A 17,407-nucleotide genomic window follows, 5' to 3' on the forward strand; every position below is an offset into this window, starting at 1 on the left:
CACCCTGCCTCCCATATCCTGTCCTGCATCCTGCACCCCATATGCCACCCTGCATCCCATCTTTCTTCTCACATCCTGCCCTGCGTCCCACATCCCACCCTCTCCTACATTCCACGCTGCATCCTGCATCCCACCCTATCCTGCATCCCACATCCCGCCCTGCACCCTGCTCTGCATCCCACATCCCATCCTGCATCCCATATCCTGTGCTGCATCTCATATCATACCCTGCTCTGCATCCCACATCCCATCCTGCATCCCATATCCTGTGCTGCATCTCATATCATACCCTGCTCTGCATCCTGCATCCCCCCCCCCCCCCGCATCCCACATCCCTGCCAGGGCATCCCAAGAGGACAGTGGCACACACATTCCACTGGGTGATGCTGTGTCCGTGCCAGGGCCGGGCTGGCACAGATAACAAAGGCTGGACTCTCACCCTGGACACGGATCCTGATCCCACGCTACTTCCCAAATCCGACGGTGGCCGGTGCACCTTTTGGCGTTCCCGGAGCCCATCCTGGCCCCGTTTGCCCCCCGGAGGAGCCCAGCACGCCCGGGGATCGCTGCAACACTGGGAATTTTTTTTCTCGAGCAGGAAGCTGAAACATTTCCTCCTCCAGCGGGGCCGCCGGTTGCCGAGCGGGTTTTGCAATCCGTAGGTTTCAGTTCCCGGGGTGGGGAGGTGCCTCTCGCCGCTCCGCGCTTGTTTGCTCGTAATTTTTTTTTTTTTTTTTTTTTTTTTTTTTGCATCTGTCAGAGTTTCTTCTCGCTGCCAGCCCCGACAGGTCCCGGCCGGGTGGTTTTTGGCAGCGCTCGCGGCTCGGTCCATGCGCAGCCTTCGCGTGGTGCTGCCGGCGAGGTTGGAGCTGCCCAGGGGAACATCCTTGGCCGGCGTTTCCCTGCGCCTTGCCAGGCGAGGACGGATCAAAGGCTGGGATTTGGTGGCCAGCGGCCCCCGGGGTGACCCCTGTGCTTCCCGCTGGAGATGCAGAGCACCCCCAACTACCTCTGGAGCACCGAGGACCTCCTGGGCCAGGGAGCCACAGCCTGCGTCTACAAAGCTCGCAACAAGGTGAGCGGGGGCAGCGCTGGGGGCAGGAACCCCGAAGCCACGGAGCCCCCGTGCCCCCCGTCCCTCCTGCCCCTGTTCCCCTCAGTTCGCCCTCCCGGTAGCTCCCCGGCTGGGCAGCAGCCCAGGGGCTGCTCTGGGTTTTGTTTTCATTTTCTGTGTGGCTCCTTCCCCTGGCTGTGCGGGTGGAGGGCGGTTTTTGGGGTGCTCACAGCCGGGTCCTGCTCGCCGGCTGCCGGATTCCCGAGCAGCGCAAGGGGGAAGAAGCTGTTTTCCGGGGAATGCCCAGAGGTTTTGAAAACCCCATCCCCGGCTATTTGCATACTTCATGCAAACACTTGCCAGGCTTGGAACAGACTCTTCTCCTCAGCAGCCTTTGAAGTTTATTGAGCAAACTGCAGGCGCAGGGCAGGAGAGGCGGCTGCGAGGCTGGGTTGGGAACATCCCCATCCCGTGCAGAGCTGACAAGGAGCTGCCAGCCTCGGCTCCAGCTGGGAACTTTTTATGGAGCTGAATAAACACGCTGACACGCAGCACGTGGGTGCAGGGACAGGAAGCAAAGGGAGGTGAATACCAGCAGTTTGCTCGTGCAGAGGAGAGTCGACGTCATTTGCATCCCAGGCGGGATGTGGGATCAGTAACGTAGCTCCTTTGAATGAGAATGGCATCACCTCCCATTTCCTTTTTCTCCTTTTCCTCTTTTCCCAGAAATCAGGGGAGCTGGTTGCTGTGAAGGTGTTTAACAATGCCAGCTACCTCCGGCCCCAGGAGGTCCAGATGAGAGAGTTCGAGATGCTGCGGAAGCTGAACCACAAAAACATTGTAAAATTATTTGCCGTGGAGGAGACAGTAAGTGGGACCCCAGCTGGGAATCCTGCTGTGCCCACTGGGCCAGTGCCACAGGGGTGTGGGCTGAGCTGCAGGAGAGCGTGATGGTCCCGCTCTGCCTCCTCTTCTCACCACCCTCTGTCTCAGCCCAACCCTTCAGCACTGGGAGCACTGGTGGCACTGGGACACCGGGCTGGAGCACGGCTGTGACCTGCTGTTGTCCCCTGGCCAGGCAGCTGGCACGGTGGGGACATTCTCCAGCACTGGTTTGGCCAAGCAGGAGAAACCCAGGGATCCACCAGCTGAGGGAGGGGATCTGGTCCTGCCTGAGTGGGGGGGACAGGCCCACAGCTGGGACACAGGGCCAGCCAAGCCCTCACATCATCTCCCACCACAGGGCAGCAGCAAGCAGAAGGTGCTGGTGATGGAGTACTGCTCCAGTGGCAGTTTGCTGAACGTGCTGGAAGACCCAGCAAACGCCTTCGGCTTGGCCGAGTCCGAGTTCCTCATCGTGCTGCAGTGTGTGGGTGAGTGGGGGGGCCCGGGACCACCAGCCCCCTGCCACCACCACCAGCCCCCTGGGACTGAGACTCTGCAGGCTGGGGACATTTTGGTGCTGGTGGGACCCTGCAGGCACCAGCTGTGGGGTTTGGAATGAGGGGTCAGGAACTGCACCTCTGAACGGGGTGGGGTTGAGCTCCGGGCCCATGGGGCTGAGGGTTTCTCCTTGCAGACCTGCTCTGGGAAGCAGCTGTGGGAACAGGCTGTGCCTCACGATGGAGGAACACTAGGGCAGTGCTCCTCTGCTCACACAGTCACATTGGTCCCCACTTCAGAGCAACCACCCTGGGGTTTGTCCCCTTTCCAGCCCTTCTCACATTCCTAAATCTGAGCAAAGCCCGCTGGAGCCCAGTGCCCCAGCCCCACGCAGGAACTTCCCCGTGTGCCCAGTGGCAGGGATGAACCACCTCCGTGAGAACGGCGTTGTCCACAGAGACATCAAACCCGGGAACATCATGCGGCTGATGGGGGAGGACGGGCAGAGCGTCTACAAACTGACCGACTTCGGGGCCGCCCGAGAGCTGGAGGACGATGAAAAGTTTGTGTCTGTCTATGGGACGGAGGAATATCTCGTGAGTAGAGCATGTCCCAGTCTGGTGGCCCCTGGGGGAGGCTGGTGCCCATCCCTCAATCCGACAGCAGGGTGACTTGTTGGGAGCAGCAGCGATGCGGAGAGCCTGATCTTAAAGGGTCCATATTTTTGAAAGAGGGGGGAGGGCTCAGCGTTTTTGTTGCAGATTTCCGGGTGATGGTTTTTGGGGAGGATCCGGCGCTGCTTTTTGGGAGGATCCAGTGCTGCTGTGCTTCCCCCCGCAGCACCCCGACATGTACGAGCGGGCCGTCCTGCGCAAGCCGCAGCAGAAGGCGTACGGGGTCACCGTCGACCTCTGGAGCATCGGGGTCACCTTCTACCACGCTGCCACCGGCAGCCTCCCCTTCGTCCCCTTCGGGGGGCCCCGCAGGAACAAGGAGATCATGTAGGTACCAAGGAGATCGTGTAGGTGATGCCCAGCCGCGGTGTGGGGAGGTGGGACTGCGGCCGGTGGCCCCTGGGGGCTGTGGCACCATGGGGTTCCGTGATGCACTTTACTGCTTGTTTAATCCCATATGGCCTCAGAGCCCTGACATGTACCTGGCATTCACCTGCGTGGGAAAGACTCTGTGCCGTGTTTGCCAGGTTTTCCCTCTAAATGGGATGGTTGGATGGGACTCTGAGCAGACTGATCTAGTGGGTGGCATCTCGTGGGTTGGACCCAGATGGTCTTTTAAGTTCCCTTCCAATCCAAGCCGTGCTGTGACTCTATTATTCTATAAAATGCATTCCTATGACTCTGTGGCTAAACAGCTGGAAGAGGAGCCAGGGTTAATGTTGTCTTGGAAGTTTGTGACTGTTTCTTGCAGCATTTTCCCTCTGGGTATTTTTTTCTCTCTGTGAATTATCTCTTTCCCAGCCCATCTGTACTCTGCCCTTTCCCTACCCGAGGGACACCCAAACAGAGCTCACTTGGCTCGTTTCAGCAGCAGTTCCCTTTCCACAGGTACAAAATCACCACTGAGAAGCCTCCTGGAGCCATTGCAGGGATCCAGAGGCAGGAGAACGGGAACATCGAGTGGAGTTACGAGCTGCCCATCACCTGCCGCCTCTCCGTGTGAGTGTCCCGTGCCAGGGTGGGATCCCACCACAGTTCCCACATCCTGGCACCACCTCAGACAGCACGGGGGGGTTTAAGGAGGCAGATAAGCTTTTCATCTGCGGGTGTCACAGCTCTCAGACCAGGTTTTTGCTTTACAGCCAGGAAAAGGGGGTGCAAGGCAGGGCAAGCTCAGCGCAGGATCTCCCGTCCCCGCGGCCGCCGCGTTCGTGGCTCGGGGTTACACCAGTCTGTGCAAACATCTCTCCTTCTGCTGTTGCAGGGGGCTGAAGGACCAGCTGATCCCCATTTTGGCCAACATCCTGGAGGCTGATCAGGAGAAATGCTGGGGATTCGACCAGTTTTTTGCAGGAACCAATGACATTTTGCACAGGATCGTGGTGGACGTGTTCTCCCTGCAGCAGGCTTCCTCCCACCGCATCTACGTCCACTCCTACAACACGTAAGGCTGTGCTAAAAGCAAATTTGGGAGTCAAGCTCGAGAGCCTCGGCCCCTCATTTCACTAGGTGAACCTTGGGGCAGCACCTGTTCCCCTTGCACCACACCTAAGCCAGGTTAAAACAAACCAGGCTCAAAACAGCCTTTGCTGGGAGCGCACTAACTGGGAGCTATGGGCACACAGAGAACCCCAGGGAGGTGTCCAGGGCTCTGCTGACCTTGTGGGATGTTTTGCTAAGAGAAAATATCAACATTTTGGTGTTTTGAGGGCAGCAGGCTGCTAAAGCCGTGGAAATCTGAGCTTGTCCCTACCCTTTCATTCCTTTTGGATTTCAGTACCACCAAGTTTTTAGACGCTGTCTTCAAACAAACGAACATAGTCCCTCACCATCAAGAATACTTTTTTGAAGGACACCTGTACGAGCTGGATCCTAATCTCCAAGCTCACAATTTCTGCAAAACCACAGAGAGCAACCCCCTGACCTTGCTGAGCACAGCTGAGCACCCTGAGGACGTGGTGGGGGTCCGGTACAGAGACCGTGAGTACCCGTGGTTGGAGATGCTCCTGGCATGAGGGTGGGTGTAGTGAGAGGGATTTGCTTCAGTTTTTATCCCAAGAGCTTTCCCATTCCCATTCCCTGTCTGGGTGATGGGCCCATGTCTTGGGTGATCCCTGGTTTTGGTGCCTGAGCAATGTTGGACCCTGATCCCAGTTCCCAGCAGGGTTCCAAGTTCACCAGACCGGTCCCCAGGTCCTGGAGCAGTGCCAGCCAGTGCCGCTCCCATTTCCCACTTCCAGGTGGTGCCAGTCTCCATTCCCAGAACTAATCCCTGTTCCCAGCAGTGGGGAGTGCTGGTTCCCAGCGCTGGTTCCTATTCCTGATGCCAGTTCCCATTCCCAGTGCCAAATCCAGGTCCCATTTCTGGTCCCTGGTGCAGGGCAGGAGGTGAAGGGATTGTGCTGCTGGAGCAGGATTAGGAGGTTTCAGGGTCAGTTTTCCCCTGCCATGTGCTGGTGCTCCACGCACCACACCAGGCTTTGCAGGCAATTCCTGCCTTCATCCATGTTTCCTAAATATCTTGGAGGGCTGCACTGAGCCTCCAGCAACCCAGCAGCTCCTGTGCCCAAGCTCCTGAGTGGCTGCAGGGTGTGTTGGTGGGTGTGAGATGTCCCAAAACCCCCTGACCGCCGCCTGTCTTTCCAGCGGCACTTGAGTTCCCGAAGTTTGTCCCCAAGGTGGACGTGGTGGCCGACTGCAGCGCAGCCAAGGTAGGTGAGGGTGCCCAGGGGGCTCGGGGAGGGGCCCGTGGGGCAGCCTCAGGCCACTTTTTTGGTGCCCTTTGCTTCGCAGAGCGCGGTGGGCGCCGCACACCAGACCCTGCGCATCGGGCAGGCCCTGCGGCGCGGCCGGGAGCTGCTGGCCAGAGGCCTCCACTGGGTGATGTGAGTGACAGGGACACCCTGGGGGGGTGGCAGAAGGTGGGACATGTCCCTTCCCAGGTGTTCAGTTGAAGCACTTGGGGTTTTCCAGCCTCTTCAGCCAGTGTGGGATCACTGGGGATGGTGGGACGGGGTCCTGGGGTACCGGGAGGGAGCAGAACATAAAGACCAGGATGGACCCACACAGGGGACACAAGTGCCAGGCTGTGAGGGGGCTGCACCTGTGGGAAAATACCCCTCAGTGTTGTGAGGATGTTCCTGTCCCCACTTGTTAGTTTTGAGTCACTTTTTTCAGTTTAGGAGGTGCTGAGGAAAAAGTATCATTATTATCATCATCATCATTATTATTATTATCACCATTATAATTATTATTATCATAATTATTACCATCATCATTATTATTGCTATCATCATCATTATTACCATCATCATCATTGTGCATATCACTGTGGAAGGTGTATCTGCCCATGGCAGGGGGTTGGAATGAGATGATCTTTAAGGTCCCTTCCAACCCAAACCGCTCCATGATCCCATGATGATTTTCACTGTCCCACCCATTTCCTTCAGGGCAGGAGCCTCATGTGCAGTGGCAGGACCAAAACCCAGGAGCTGCACCCAGTTTTAGGGGCATCCAGCCCCCCTTTTCTGAGAGAAGCCACCAGCTCCATCCTCCCCTCACCACATGCAGCTGGCCCCGGGATGGAGTTCCTGATTCCAGGGAGCACGTGTTGGACGGGCTGTTTTCTCTCTTGGCAGAGGGGACCTGAAAACAGAGTGCTCAAGGATTTTGGAGCAGAGGAGGGGGGCTCTCTCAGTGCTCAGCTGCCTGCAGCTCACCGAGGTGAAGACCCGTGTGCTGTAAGTGTGGCCTTGCACGTGCTGGGCTGTGGCAGAGAAAATATGGGGCTCTCAAAGGGGAATTATCAGAAATCAGGACAATTCCAGGAGTAACCTGGTATCTGGGAGGTAGGAGGCCTTTTCACTGTATGTTGAGGCTTCAGGAAATGAGCCCCTCTGGCTGTTTGTCCCTCTTTGCTTCAGTTTTTAATGATCCCTGGTTTCACAGGAGCCCAGAGTTTAGTCCTGGCTCCTGCTCCGGGGTTTTCCGACTGTTACAGCCCATGAGCTGCAGAGTAAGTGCAGGAATGGGACAAGGCTGCTGCTCCAGCTCGGGGCAAAGGGAAAAAGAGCTGAGTTAAAATAATGGGCAGGATGGCACCAGCTGCCAGGGCCCCTCAGGGGTCTGGCCCCCACCACCAACCTGCTCCCTGCAAACAGCCCTGCAGAGCTGGGCACAGGGAGCATCAGCAGTGCTGGGATGGGTGACATTCCCATGGATCCAGCATCCCTCCTCACACCATCCATGGTGAGATTTCTCGTTTCCACTCAAGAGTCTCCACTAATGGAGCTGAACTCCAGAGGAACCCTGGGCTGCCCTCGACCTTTCCACTCCCCACATTCCCACCCGGCTGCCCTGGCGGGGGGGAGTTGAACCCATTTAAAAAGCAACCCAAGGATATTTTGCTCTTCTCTTTTGTTGTAGTTGTAGTGGAAAATTCTTTGCTGCTGGGTAGCTGTTCTTTTATTCTTTGCCATTTAGCAAGTCTCTTAATTTCCATTTCATCTCAAAAAAAAAAAAATAAAAAATAGGGACACATGGTTCCCATTGAGTTCAGCGGGATTAGAGCAGGGCTGTAGTGCCAAGAGCAGTAATGCTGCAGCTGGATGCTCTGGCTCATCCATCCCTTCCAACATGCTCTGGATCAGGGACATTTCTGCTGACTTAGCCCTCCCGTGCCAGCTGCAGGGAGCCAGACGGCATCTGATCTGGCCTAAAGCCAGCGGGTATGAAACCAGCAATTTTTGGAACAAATTGGCCACGACGGGGGGAGTTTTTACCAGATCAGCACTTTGCATCTTGTGGCTCAGATCTGTCACCCCTTGGATATGACTTTGGATGAGTTGTTGCCTGAGGAAACCACCTCCCGGCTCCGCAGGAATCCAGTGCTGGCTCCACCGTGTGATGGGTTCTCCTTGCCCAGGTGATGCTGCCTCTGGCTCAGGTTCCACTCCAGGAATATTCATTTTCTGGCTTCCCTCAGGTACGAGGCTGTTCCTGCAGGCAGTGGGGTGCCAGCTGTGATGGACATGGCCATGGTGAAGACAAGGCTGCAGAGGGTGAGCCCCCAGCCCGGGGTGGAGGAGCATCCACAGCTTCCAGAGCTGCCGGTCCCAACCTCTCCTCCTCACCCACAGGTCGCAGAGGAGCTCTCTCAGTGCTCCCACAACATCTTTGACTTCCAAGGGGCACTGGATGGGATTTTGTCCGAGCTGGTGAAGGACAGGCAGCAAGTGCACGAAGACAAAAGGTTTGTGGTGAAATCCCTGATGACACTTCGCTGTTCCCAGCTGGGTGGAGCAGCTTTGCTGTGGGATCCATGCAGGGCCATGCCCAGCCCTCCCTGTGATGTCCCTGCACACAGACACGGGGAGCAGCAGTGACTCTGAGTTCAGATTTCACCCCAAAAGTGCTGATTTTACCCCAACCTCCCACCCTTCCTCTCGGGGGCCCTCATGCCTCCTTCCCTGCCCCATTCCAGCATCCAGCAGATCGAGTGCTGCCTGGAGAAGATGCAGCTGATCTACAAGCAGTTCAAGAAGGCCAGGACGTGTCTGAGTGAGTGATGGGGAGGGGGGGACATGAGGTGTGGGGCTGCAACAGGAATGTCCCTGTGCTGGTGGAAAAATGGATGGTTTCACTTTGCTGGGTTTAAATTATTTCATACAATCATCGAACCACAGATTGGTTTGGGGTGGAAGGGACTTTATAGATCATCTATTTCTGTGCCATGACAGTGGCCCCAGGGGCTGAGCCCTAAAAATCCCCTTGAGTGATTTCTGTGTGCTGTGAAATTGCCCATTTATTGGGGTGTGAACAGGAAAATATGTGGTGAGTGGTGACCTGTGTCTTTCCTCCCCAGGGCTGGGCTACAATGAGGAACAAATTCACAAGCTGGATAAGTGAGTCCCAACCCTCTCCCCTTTCCAGGACCTGCCCCTTGCTGTGTCCAGGCCAGTGTTTGGTAGTTCTGACTGAATCCTGAAGGGATATAAAAAGTTCTCTGGTCACCAGTGTTGCCAGAGGGCACCTGTAAGTGGTTCCTGTGATGGTTCATCCAGGCAGGACCTTTCACAGGGAAGTTTTTAAGCTGTGACTATTTCAGATGAAGAAGTCAGAGAACCTTTGGGGACAGAGAGCTGCTGTTGGGCCAAATCCCTGTGTTGGATGTGGGGATAAGCACATTCCAGCCTATTGCTCACACAGGGCTTAGTTTGGGGCTATTTGTTACAGAGATGCTGATTTAGGAAGTGTCCCTGCTTAACTTCCACTGGGAGTGAAGTGCCTGATGGGTTTTGGACCTTTAAAAATCCTCCTTTCTGTTTCCGCTGAAATCAGGGGAATTTAACACAGGCAAAAAATAAAAATGCCCACTTCAATGTATACTAGGAAGAGTGAAATTTCACAGGCAGCTCCTTTAACTCAATTAATCTTCAGTCTAAGACTGAACATTTGCCTTAAATTCCAAGGCAAAGACTATTCAGAAGTGCCCTGGAGGGGATGACAGCCCAAATGAGCATCCCCCCAAAACCTCTTGCTCCTCTTCATCACAATTAGGGCTTGTTTTCTCTATAATACTGATCCAAAATTCATTACTGAGCATCCAGCCCCTCTTTCTCTATTCAGCAGCCAGCCTTAGGTCTCTGGCCACGTGAGCTGTGATGTTCATTTTCATACATATAAGGAAGTAACAGTGTTGTCTCTTTTTTTTCCTGGTTTTAGGATGAATTTAGGGAACCTGGCCAGGAAGGTTCTGTCCATTTTCCAGAATGATTGTGTCAAGCAGTACCAGGACGCCCTGGCCCTCCACAGCAGCAGGATGAGGTACCAGCCCTCTCTGGGGGTTTGGGGGCTCTGGATTTGGGACCCTGGTGTGGATGGGAGAGGGAACTTTCCAGTAACCCAGGACTTCTGAGTGCTCTTTGCTATGGATCAAGTGCTGAGATGGGGATGGAGATGATGATGTTGGGAACTGCTGAGGGACTGCAAAGGGGTAACAAGCCCTCAAAGCAGCTGGAAACCCCACTTTGTAGCCCATGCCATGTATTCTGCCCTGTTATTTAAAGTCTATTTTTAAAAAAGCCCCTAAACCTGCAGCTCGAGTCCAGGCAGCTCTCTGGGTGGGGAGAGGTTGTTTTATCGGGACAATATTGGTATTGAGACAAAGAGATCTACTTACAGGGAATGATCTTCTGTTAAATGGTGCTTGGGGAATAATGCAAAGAGCAAATTACCCTGGAGAGCAATCCACCGACCAGGGCAGCTACAAAGAGCAGGGGGGGGAGGCAGTTGGGAAGAGGATGGGGCAAGAATTGGATTTTCATTGCTTTTAGAGAGGAGCATCAGTGCCCTGAGCTGCCAGTGTGGGCAGAGGGAGTTTATGGAATTCCTTAGAATTAAACCCAGCTTTTGACCTGGGCCTGTTTTTGATGGGGAGCAGCCCCGTGTAGGATTTGCCAGTGGGAGGGATTTTTAGGCTGGAAGTTTGTCTCAGAAACGCTCCAGGAGCCGCGGGCAGGGGCTGTCCTGTCCCTGTCCTCTCCCTGCCTTCTCCCTGCCTCCTTTCCTGCCTTATCCCAGTCTTTTCCCAGCCTTCTCCCATTCCCAGCCCAGCTCCTGCCACCGGGGGTTTCCCTTACTCAGGGGCAGGTTTCACTCTGGGGACAGGAGCTCTGTCCCACAGTCCCCCCCCCCACATCCCATCCCAAGGCAGTGAAATCTCCCTTGGCTTCACTGGGAATTTTGTCTTGGGGTGAGATTCCTCTGGATGTGGAGCTCCACAAAATCCATGCAGCACAGGAGCCTCGTCTGCACTAAAATAGGGTTTTAACTCTGCTCATAGGGAGGAAAAAAAGCTTCTTCATGTTTTCCTGCAGTATTTTTGTACCTGGTTTTCTGTCCTTAGGGAGAAAGCATCGTGAGTCACAGCTGGGATATTTTTAATTTATTGCTACTTCAGTTCTAATTGTCCTGGTTTGGGTTGTTTCCCGCCAGGGTTTGTGGTGTGGTGGCTGGGTTTTTTTGGGGGACTGGAGGTGGATCATCCACCTGAAATATTCTTTCCTTTGTTTTTTTAAAGCCAAAACAATTTTTTTTATATTTTTTTTTTTTAATATACAACTCATGATGTGCCTGTTGAGTGTTGGGTGCAGCACCAGGAAGTTTTTTGGGTAGATTCTCAGCCTTCCACGGGACACAGAGGACCAGCCTGTGCAGAGCTGCTGGCAAAAGTGATGGGCCTGAGCTGTCTCTCTTACAAGCAGCACTTTCCCTAATTAATTTGCTATTAGTGCTGTTTGGATAACCAGGCTGTGGTGACTTAACAAAGCTGCAACTGTAATTTCAACACTGCTCTGACTCACTTGCTTTCCTTCAGGATTTTAACTTGGGTCCAGAAAGGTCTGCAGGAAGCAGTGCAGAGTTAAAACACATAAAAAAATTAATGATCCCAGCCGATGCCAAACACTGACTGGGAATTTTGTCGTCGTTTTTTTTTTTCTTCCTAGGAAAGTTTGTGAGATAAAGAAGCACCTGAAGAGGCTCAGCAACCGCATCAGCACGTGCAGTGTGGAGATGATGGAGTGCCAGGACTGCCTGCAGGGCGTAGGTGTCCAGGGGGTCCTGCCAGGGCTGCAGCTCCACAGTCTCTCCCTGCTCCCTGACGATGCTCCTGCTCCCCTCTCCCAGCTCCCACCGGCTGCAGGAGCACCTGGGTTAAGTAGGGAAACCCTGGAGTGTTTTTAAACAGCTTGCTGCAGTTCTTTGTGGCTGATCTCACACTGGAGATCCTGTTTTGCCCCCACAGTGCGAGCAGGGAATGGGGAAACCTTTGGCAGTGGAACCCCTGGTTGCCAGGATTGCCTGGCACAGGGGATCTGTCCCCAGCAAAGGGGAATTGCAGCAGTAGAAAAATGATGCTTCACCTCCAGCTGCCACGATAAACTGTCTGATCAGCTGGGGCACAACTTCCTGGGAGGTGTCCTGGTCCTTTGGTGGTTTTGTTTTGTTTGTCCTGGAGAAGTGGATGTGCTGGGTGTGGTGTCACTTCCTGGGGGTTTACCCAGGCAGGCACTGCATCCCCCCGGGGTCAGACCCCCAGACAGCCCCTGCTGTGGGGACTGCCAGGTCTCTCCATCTCTGCAGGCTCTGGACAGGTTTCTCCAGATGGAGAAATGGAGTTTGGCCCCAGTTCCTCCCGTGCCTTCCCCCGTCCATCCGAGCCCGGCGTGCCAGGAGATGGCTCTTCGGTGAGTCTCTTGGAAATCTTTTGGAAGAGGGTTTTGGGGCCAGCCCAGCTCCTTGGGGAGGAGCAGAACCTCCTGCTGCTCATCCCCTGCAATGGGGGGAGGACTCTTTGTCCACAGGGCTGGAAAACTCTGTGCCAAGCCCTTCACTGTGGCCCAGCCGGGCGTGATCCCTGCTCTGTGAGCCCTGGGACACCCCAGCCCTTCTCCCGTGGGAAGCAGGGGCTGAGCAGCACAGGAATAAGGGGCTGGTCGTGTCCCTGCAGGATGCAGGAGCTGCTGGAGCAGATGAGGTCAGTAAGTTGTGATCTCCAGTTCAACAACAGCATCATCGAGCGGTGAGTGAGAGCCCCCAGAGCCGCTGCTCCAGGCGGGAATTCCTGCTCCTTGCACCAGGAGATGTGGGCACACCCCTGGCAGAAGGTGGAGGGTCTGGGTGGTCTCCCTGGGAGCTGCAGTGTGGAAGCTGTGCCTGGTGCTGAGCAAAAGCACAGTCACCCGTGAGCTGGTCCAGCGGGGGTTTTAATGTCACCAAATTTACACCACGGTCTGGCAGCAGGAGAATTTATCTTTTGAAGGTTTAGCCATGATCCTCAGCAAAGCTCTGTCATTTCTACACCCTCTTTCCAGCCTTTTCCCTGTGCTGCCCAACTGCTGACTGCCACAGAGAAGTGGATGCTTTCTCCTTCCATATAAAACTGTGTAAACCCAGCATGTACTGCTGAAAAAAACCTGATTTTCCTCCTCTGCCACCTTTTTTTGAGGCTCTTGAGGCAAATCGAGAGTGAGAACATGCAGACCAGAATGTCAGAGTTTAAAAAAGCAAAAAAGAAATCGCAAATTCACCCCAGCCCTGTTTTTGTAGGACCAAGTGTGGTGTTGCAGCACATCCACTGTGAATAAGGGGATAAGAAAGGTCATGTTTGCTTTCTCTAGGAAGAGCTCATCCCAAAAGACATGGGAACGGGTCCAAAGCTTAGTGCCTGGCTAGAGCTGTAGTTTGGGATTGCACGTGCCCAGGTGACCCCTCTCTAGCCTAAAGCCTTTGGTTTTGTCCCTGCAGGTTGGGAGGGGCTGCTCCCACCCCTGGAGTTTGAGGGACGTGGGGAATGTGCAGCTGCTGAAGCAAAACCACCTCCCAGCACGGGGAAACCCCAGCACTTGGGGAGCCATCGGGCACTGGTGTTTGAGGAGCTCTCTGTGTCCTACCTCTCTGCCCCAGCACTTTTGCACGTTCACCAGCATTAGCTCTGAGTGCCTTCAGCCTCTGGAAGTCTGACCAGAACATTGAGTGGGGTTTCATTTTTCTTCATTTTTAAAAAGTGCTTGAAGGACTCTGTGGTGTTCTGGCTTCTCTGTATCACCGTGTCAGATGAAGAAGAGGCTAGACCTTTTGTCTTCTTACTTATTTAGGGATTATTCCCACTTTTAACCTACTTCTTCTCCCTGGGGCTTCATGGAGTGGGGCAGGAGGGATTGCTGATGGATGAGAGACTGGATCCAGCCCAGGAGGTGATGGCACAGAGAATGTGGGAGTCACAAACCTCTGCCCCTGGGCACTGCAGCTTCTACTCCCACTGCAGGGCTTCTCCTCAGCCCAGCCCCGTGCTTGGGCTGCTGAGGGCTGTGGGAGGGGGAAGCCAAGGGAGGCTTCTCCTTTTTGGTACATTTCTATAAATATAATCTCGTTCTGTGGATGCACGTGAGGGTTGTGCCTTCTCCAAACAACCCTGGACTCAAAACGTGGCTCCAGCCACCGAACCCGGGGGTGCTACTGAATGCCAAGGCAAAATCTCAGATGAAAGGACTCCCCCGAGCCCTCTCCAGCCACACCACTGCAGGAGAAAGTGGGGATATTCCTTTTTCTTTTAGATAAAAGACAGAAAGACATCCCAAGCAGCCCCCCCTGCCTTTGACATGAAGGATGTTTTCACATGTGGGGGTGGCAGAGCAGGGATGGGGACAGGAGGGACTCCAGCTGTGAGGACTTGGAGCTGCCTTGGGAATGGCATTCCCAAAACTTCACTCCTGTTATGCTCCAGAGAAATGAGGCTGGAGAGGAAACACATTACCCTGTCCTTGTTGTCCCTCAGGGCAGCACACAGAGAACTGTGGGAGGACCCTGGTGGCAGGGCTGTCCCAGCTTTTCCTACTGGTTTGTGACCTTGGGTTTGATGAGGAGCTGTAATCCCCTGGATGTCAGCCAGCAGCAGCATGAGGAGCAGTGATATGGGATGCCTGGGATCTCGAGAGCATTAGATGGTATCAGGGAGATATTTGTGGGAAGGGTCAGTCACACCTTCCCCCATCCACCTCTCCCTGCCCATCCCCAGCATGATTTATGGGCTGTCACCCCAATCCCACCCCCCACATCCCATCCTGCAGCAGAGGGGAGCAGCATTCCAGCTGCACCCAAAGCTGGGCACAGCGACAGCTCCCATCCCACTGGGATCAGACATAGGGATTTACACCTGGGGGCTCCTGGCACATCAGTGGGCACATTGCCTTGGCTCTCCCCACCCCTCCCTGGCACACACCAGTGCAAAGACACAACAGTCCCTGCCCTGGGCTCTCTGGGAAGCTCTGGCCCCCCAAATCCTCCTGCTGGGGAAGGGGCTGCATTGCTGGGGCTCACAGTGGCAGCAGACAGGCCTTGGGAAGCTCATGCCCCCCAGGTTGCACTGGTGGGGGGTGTTAAAAGATGTTGGGATTCATTCCTGTCCCCTGCACAAAGCCCTTCCCTTTGTGTAAGCCTGGTTACTCCAGGGTGCAAACTGGGACTGGCTGCTGGGGATAAAGGAGGCTGGAGGAGGGACTGGGGATCTGGGATTTTGGGCAGCATCAGCACCAGCAAAATCCGAGGGTGGGGGACCCTCTGCAGCTCCCAGGGACTGACTGTGCATCTGGAAGGAGAGGCTGGGCCATCAGCCAGGCAAGCAAACCTGTCAGAGTCAGCAGTGGGGATGCTCAGAGGGCCTGCCCGGACCTGCCCTCCAGGGAAAACAGAGCACCCTGCTCAGCCCTTCGCCTTTCCTCCAGTTCCCTCCCCAGCACCTCTTCTGGAGGTGACACCTGAGCCAAACCTCCAGCTGAGTCTGGGCCTGATGTGGCTGTTCTGGCTGTCCAAGGGTTGCCCCCAGCCTGAGAACCAGGATTCAGGTTATCTGGCAGTGCCCAGGGGTTGAGAGACAGCAAAGACAGGGCAAGGAGCTGCCTGCTGTGGATGCTCCTGGGATGGACCCAGAAGCAACCCTTTCTAATCTCTGCTGGGAGACAGAATCGTGGGATAGTTTGGGTTGGAAGGGATCTTAAACACCATCTCATTCCAAACCCCCTGCCATGGGCAGGGAAACCTTCCACCAGCCCAGGTTGCTCCAAGCCCTGTCCAACCTGGCCTTGGACACTCCCAGGGATGGGGCAGCCACAGCTTCTCTGGGCACCCTGTGCCAGGGCCTCCCCACCCTCACAGGGAAGAATTCCTTCCTAATTTCCTAAATAATATATGGGGACACAGGGCAAAATAGTGCATCCCTGGAGCTGAACATCTTGCTGCCCTGAGCCTCAGCAAGGGAACAAAGGGGAACCAGGAGCAGCAGCTGCAGGGCTGTGCCCAGCTTGACTTTCTTGTAGGAACATGCCAAGGGTGCCCAGGAGCTCCCCCCGCCCAGGAAACCTTCCCTGGTGGAATTTGGCACCAAACCTTGCCATTTGTTTTAATTATAAAGACCAACATCCTGAATGTCAAACTCATCTATTTACTGTGGAGAGGTGGAACTGAGCCATCGCTTAAAAGCTTTTCTCCTACAAATTATTTTCCAGGATCCTCCTGGTTTTCTAATGAATGTGATTTTTAATCCAGCTCGAATTCGCTGATATTCCCTGTAGGAATGGGGCAGGAAGCCCAGGCAGGGTCTCCTGCTGCACTTCCTTGGATTCAGTGGAGCTGCACTGACTCGCACCAGCTGAGAGTTTGACCTGGAACATGTTTGGCTTCCACAGAAAGGGATTTATTTCTTGGCAAAAAGAAAAAAGAGTTTTTGCTAATAGCCCTTGTCATGCTTAAACTGCCGTAACACAGCAGCTGCAAAGGGGACTCCTGGAATCCAAATGAAATGGGAATTTTCCTGCCAGTGTTAATTAGATGGGTGGTTTTTTCCCTCCCTAATATTTTAACCCATGGCCTAAAAGAGCTTCATGTGCTGTCAGCCCTGAATACCTGCAGAGACAGATGAGAAGGATAAAGACTATGACAGGTCTCTTGAGCCAGATCTTCCTATGGGGACGGAAAATATTACATTTATTTAGTATTTATGTGCCCTGGTGCTGCAGAATGGAGACTGGAACTGTGTCCTGGAATTGCACTGGGAAAACAAAAGTCCAGAATGGCTTTAACAGGTTCCCAGCCAGGTGCCAGGTAGACCTTTGCCCTCAGAAAGGTCATTTCCTTTCTTGGAGGTGATTCCTGATACAATTAACAGCCCGAGGAGAACGTAGGATAAAACTCCAGGTTTTTGTGAAACAATTTACTGAGGAATAAATCTGCTGCTGTTCTCTGGCACGAGCAGGAGGCATGAAAGTGAATCAGGATCCTGAATGGGGAAGAAAAAAACCTTCCAAAAATTAATCTTGCTGCTTAGCACAGAATAAAGCTGCATTTTTTCAAGCTGCATTATTCCTCCTTCAGTTTGAAGCTCTTATTAGGGGCTGCTTATGGCACTAGTCTGCTGTAATTCAGAGCCAGTGTTTTAATCCATCCTTTAAATTAGAATCCTTGAAAAGGATTTAGATATCCTTGGCTTATCCTGTCCTCAGGAGTACATGGGAGACGCTAAATTCAGCTTCCCATGAGCCCAGAAGCCAGGATTCACCCAGCCCAGCCCTGCACTCACTGCAAACACCTCTCACCTGGAAACCAAAGAAATTTGGGGGCAGTTCTGGCTGAATTAATGTATTTCAAACCAACGCGAGTGAGAGCAGCAGAGAAGGGCCAGCTTTGTCCTGCACGACTCGGGGTGATGTGTCACCCTCTCTGTGCTCTGGGCTCCACCCAG

General features: G+C 54.2%; 1 protein-coding gene across 2 annotated transcripts; it reads left to right on the forward strand.

The window, feature by feature from the left end:
- Positions 1 to 352: 352 nt before the first annotated feature.
- On the forward strand, positions 353 to 17,025 carry IKBKE (inhibitor of nuclear factor kappa B kinase subunit epsilon). 2 transcript variants are annotated; one of them, XM_064635994.1, is made up of 21 exons: positions 353 to 658; positions 761 to 1,075; positions 1,781 to 1,921; positions 2,298 to 2,427; positions 2,852 to 3,033; positions 3,278 to 3,438; positions 4,000 to 4,110; positions 4,376 to 4,555; positions 4,889 to 5,091; positions 5,758 to 5,822; positions 5,905 to 5,996; positions 6,750 to 6,851; positions 8,096 to 8,171; positions 8,250 to 8,362; positions 8,594 to 8,670; positions 8,975 to 9,014; positions 9,835 to 9,936; positions 11,619 to 11,715; positions 12,256 to 12,359; positions 12,623 to 12,694; positions 13,420 to 17,025. In XM_064635994.1, the coding sequence occupies exons 2-21, from the start codon at positions 989 to 991 to the stop codon at positions 13,451 to 13,453; spliced, it is 2,169 nt and encodes a 722-aa protein (XP_064492064.1). In that variant the 5' UTR covers positions 353 to 658; positions 761 to 988; the 3' UTR covers positions 13,454 to 17,025. The 2 variants fall into 2 exon arrangements, with proteins under 2 accessions (XP_064492064.1, XP_064492065.1); XM_064635995.1 differs by having other exon boundaries at positions 780 to 1,075.
- Positions 17,026 to 17,407: the final 382 nt, after the last annotated feature.

Source organism: Pseudopipra pipra, chromosome 25 (assembly GCF_036250125.1).
Source record: "Pseudopipra pipra isolate bDixPip1 chromosome 25, bDixPip1.hap1, whole genome shotgun sequence".
Lineage (NCBI taxonomy): Eukaryota > Metazoa > Chordata > Aves > Passeriformes > Pipridae > Pseudopipra > Pseudopipra pipra.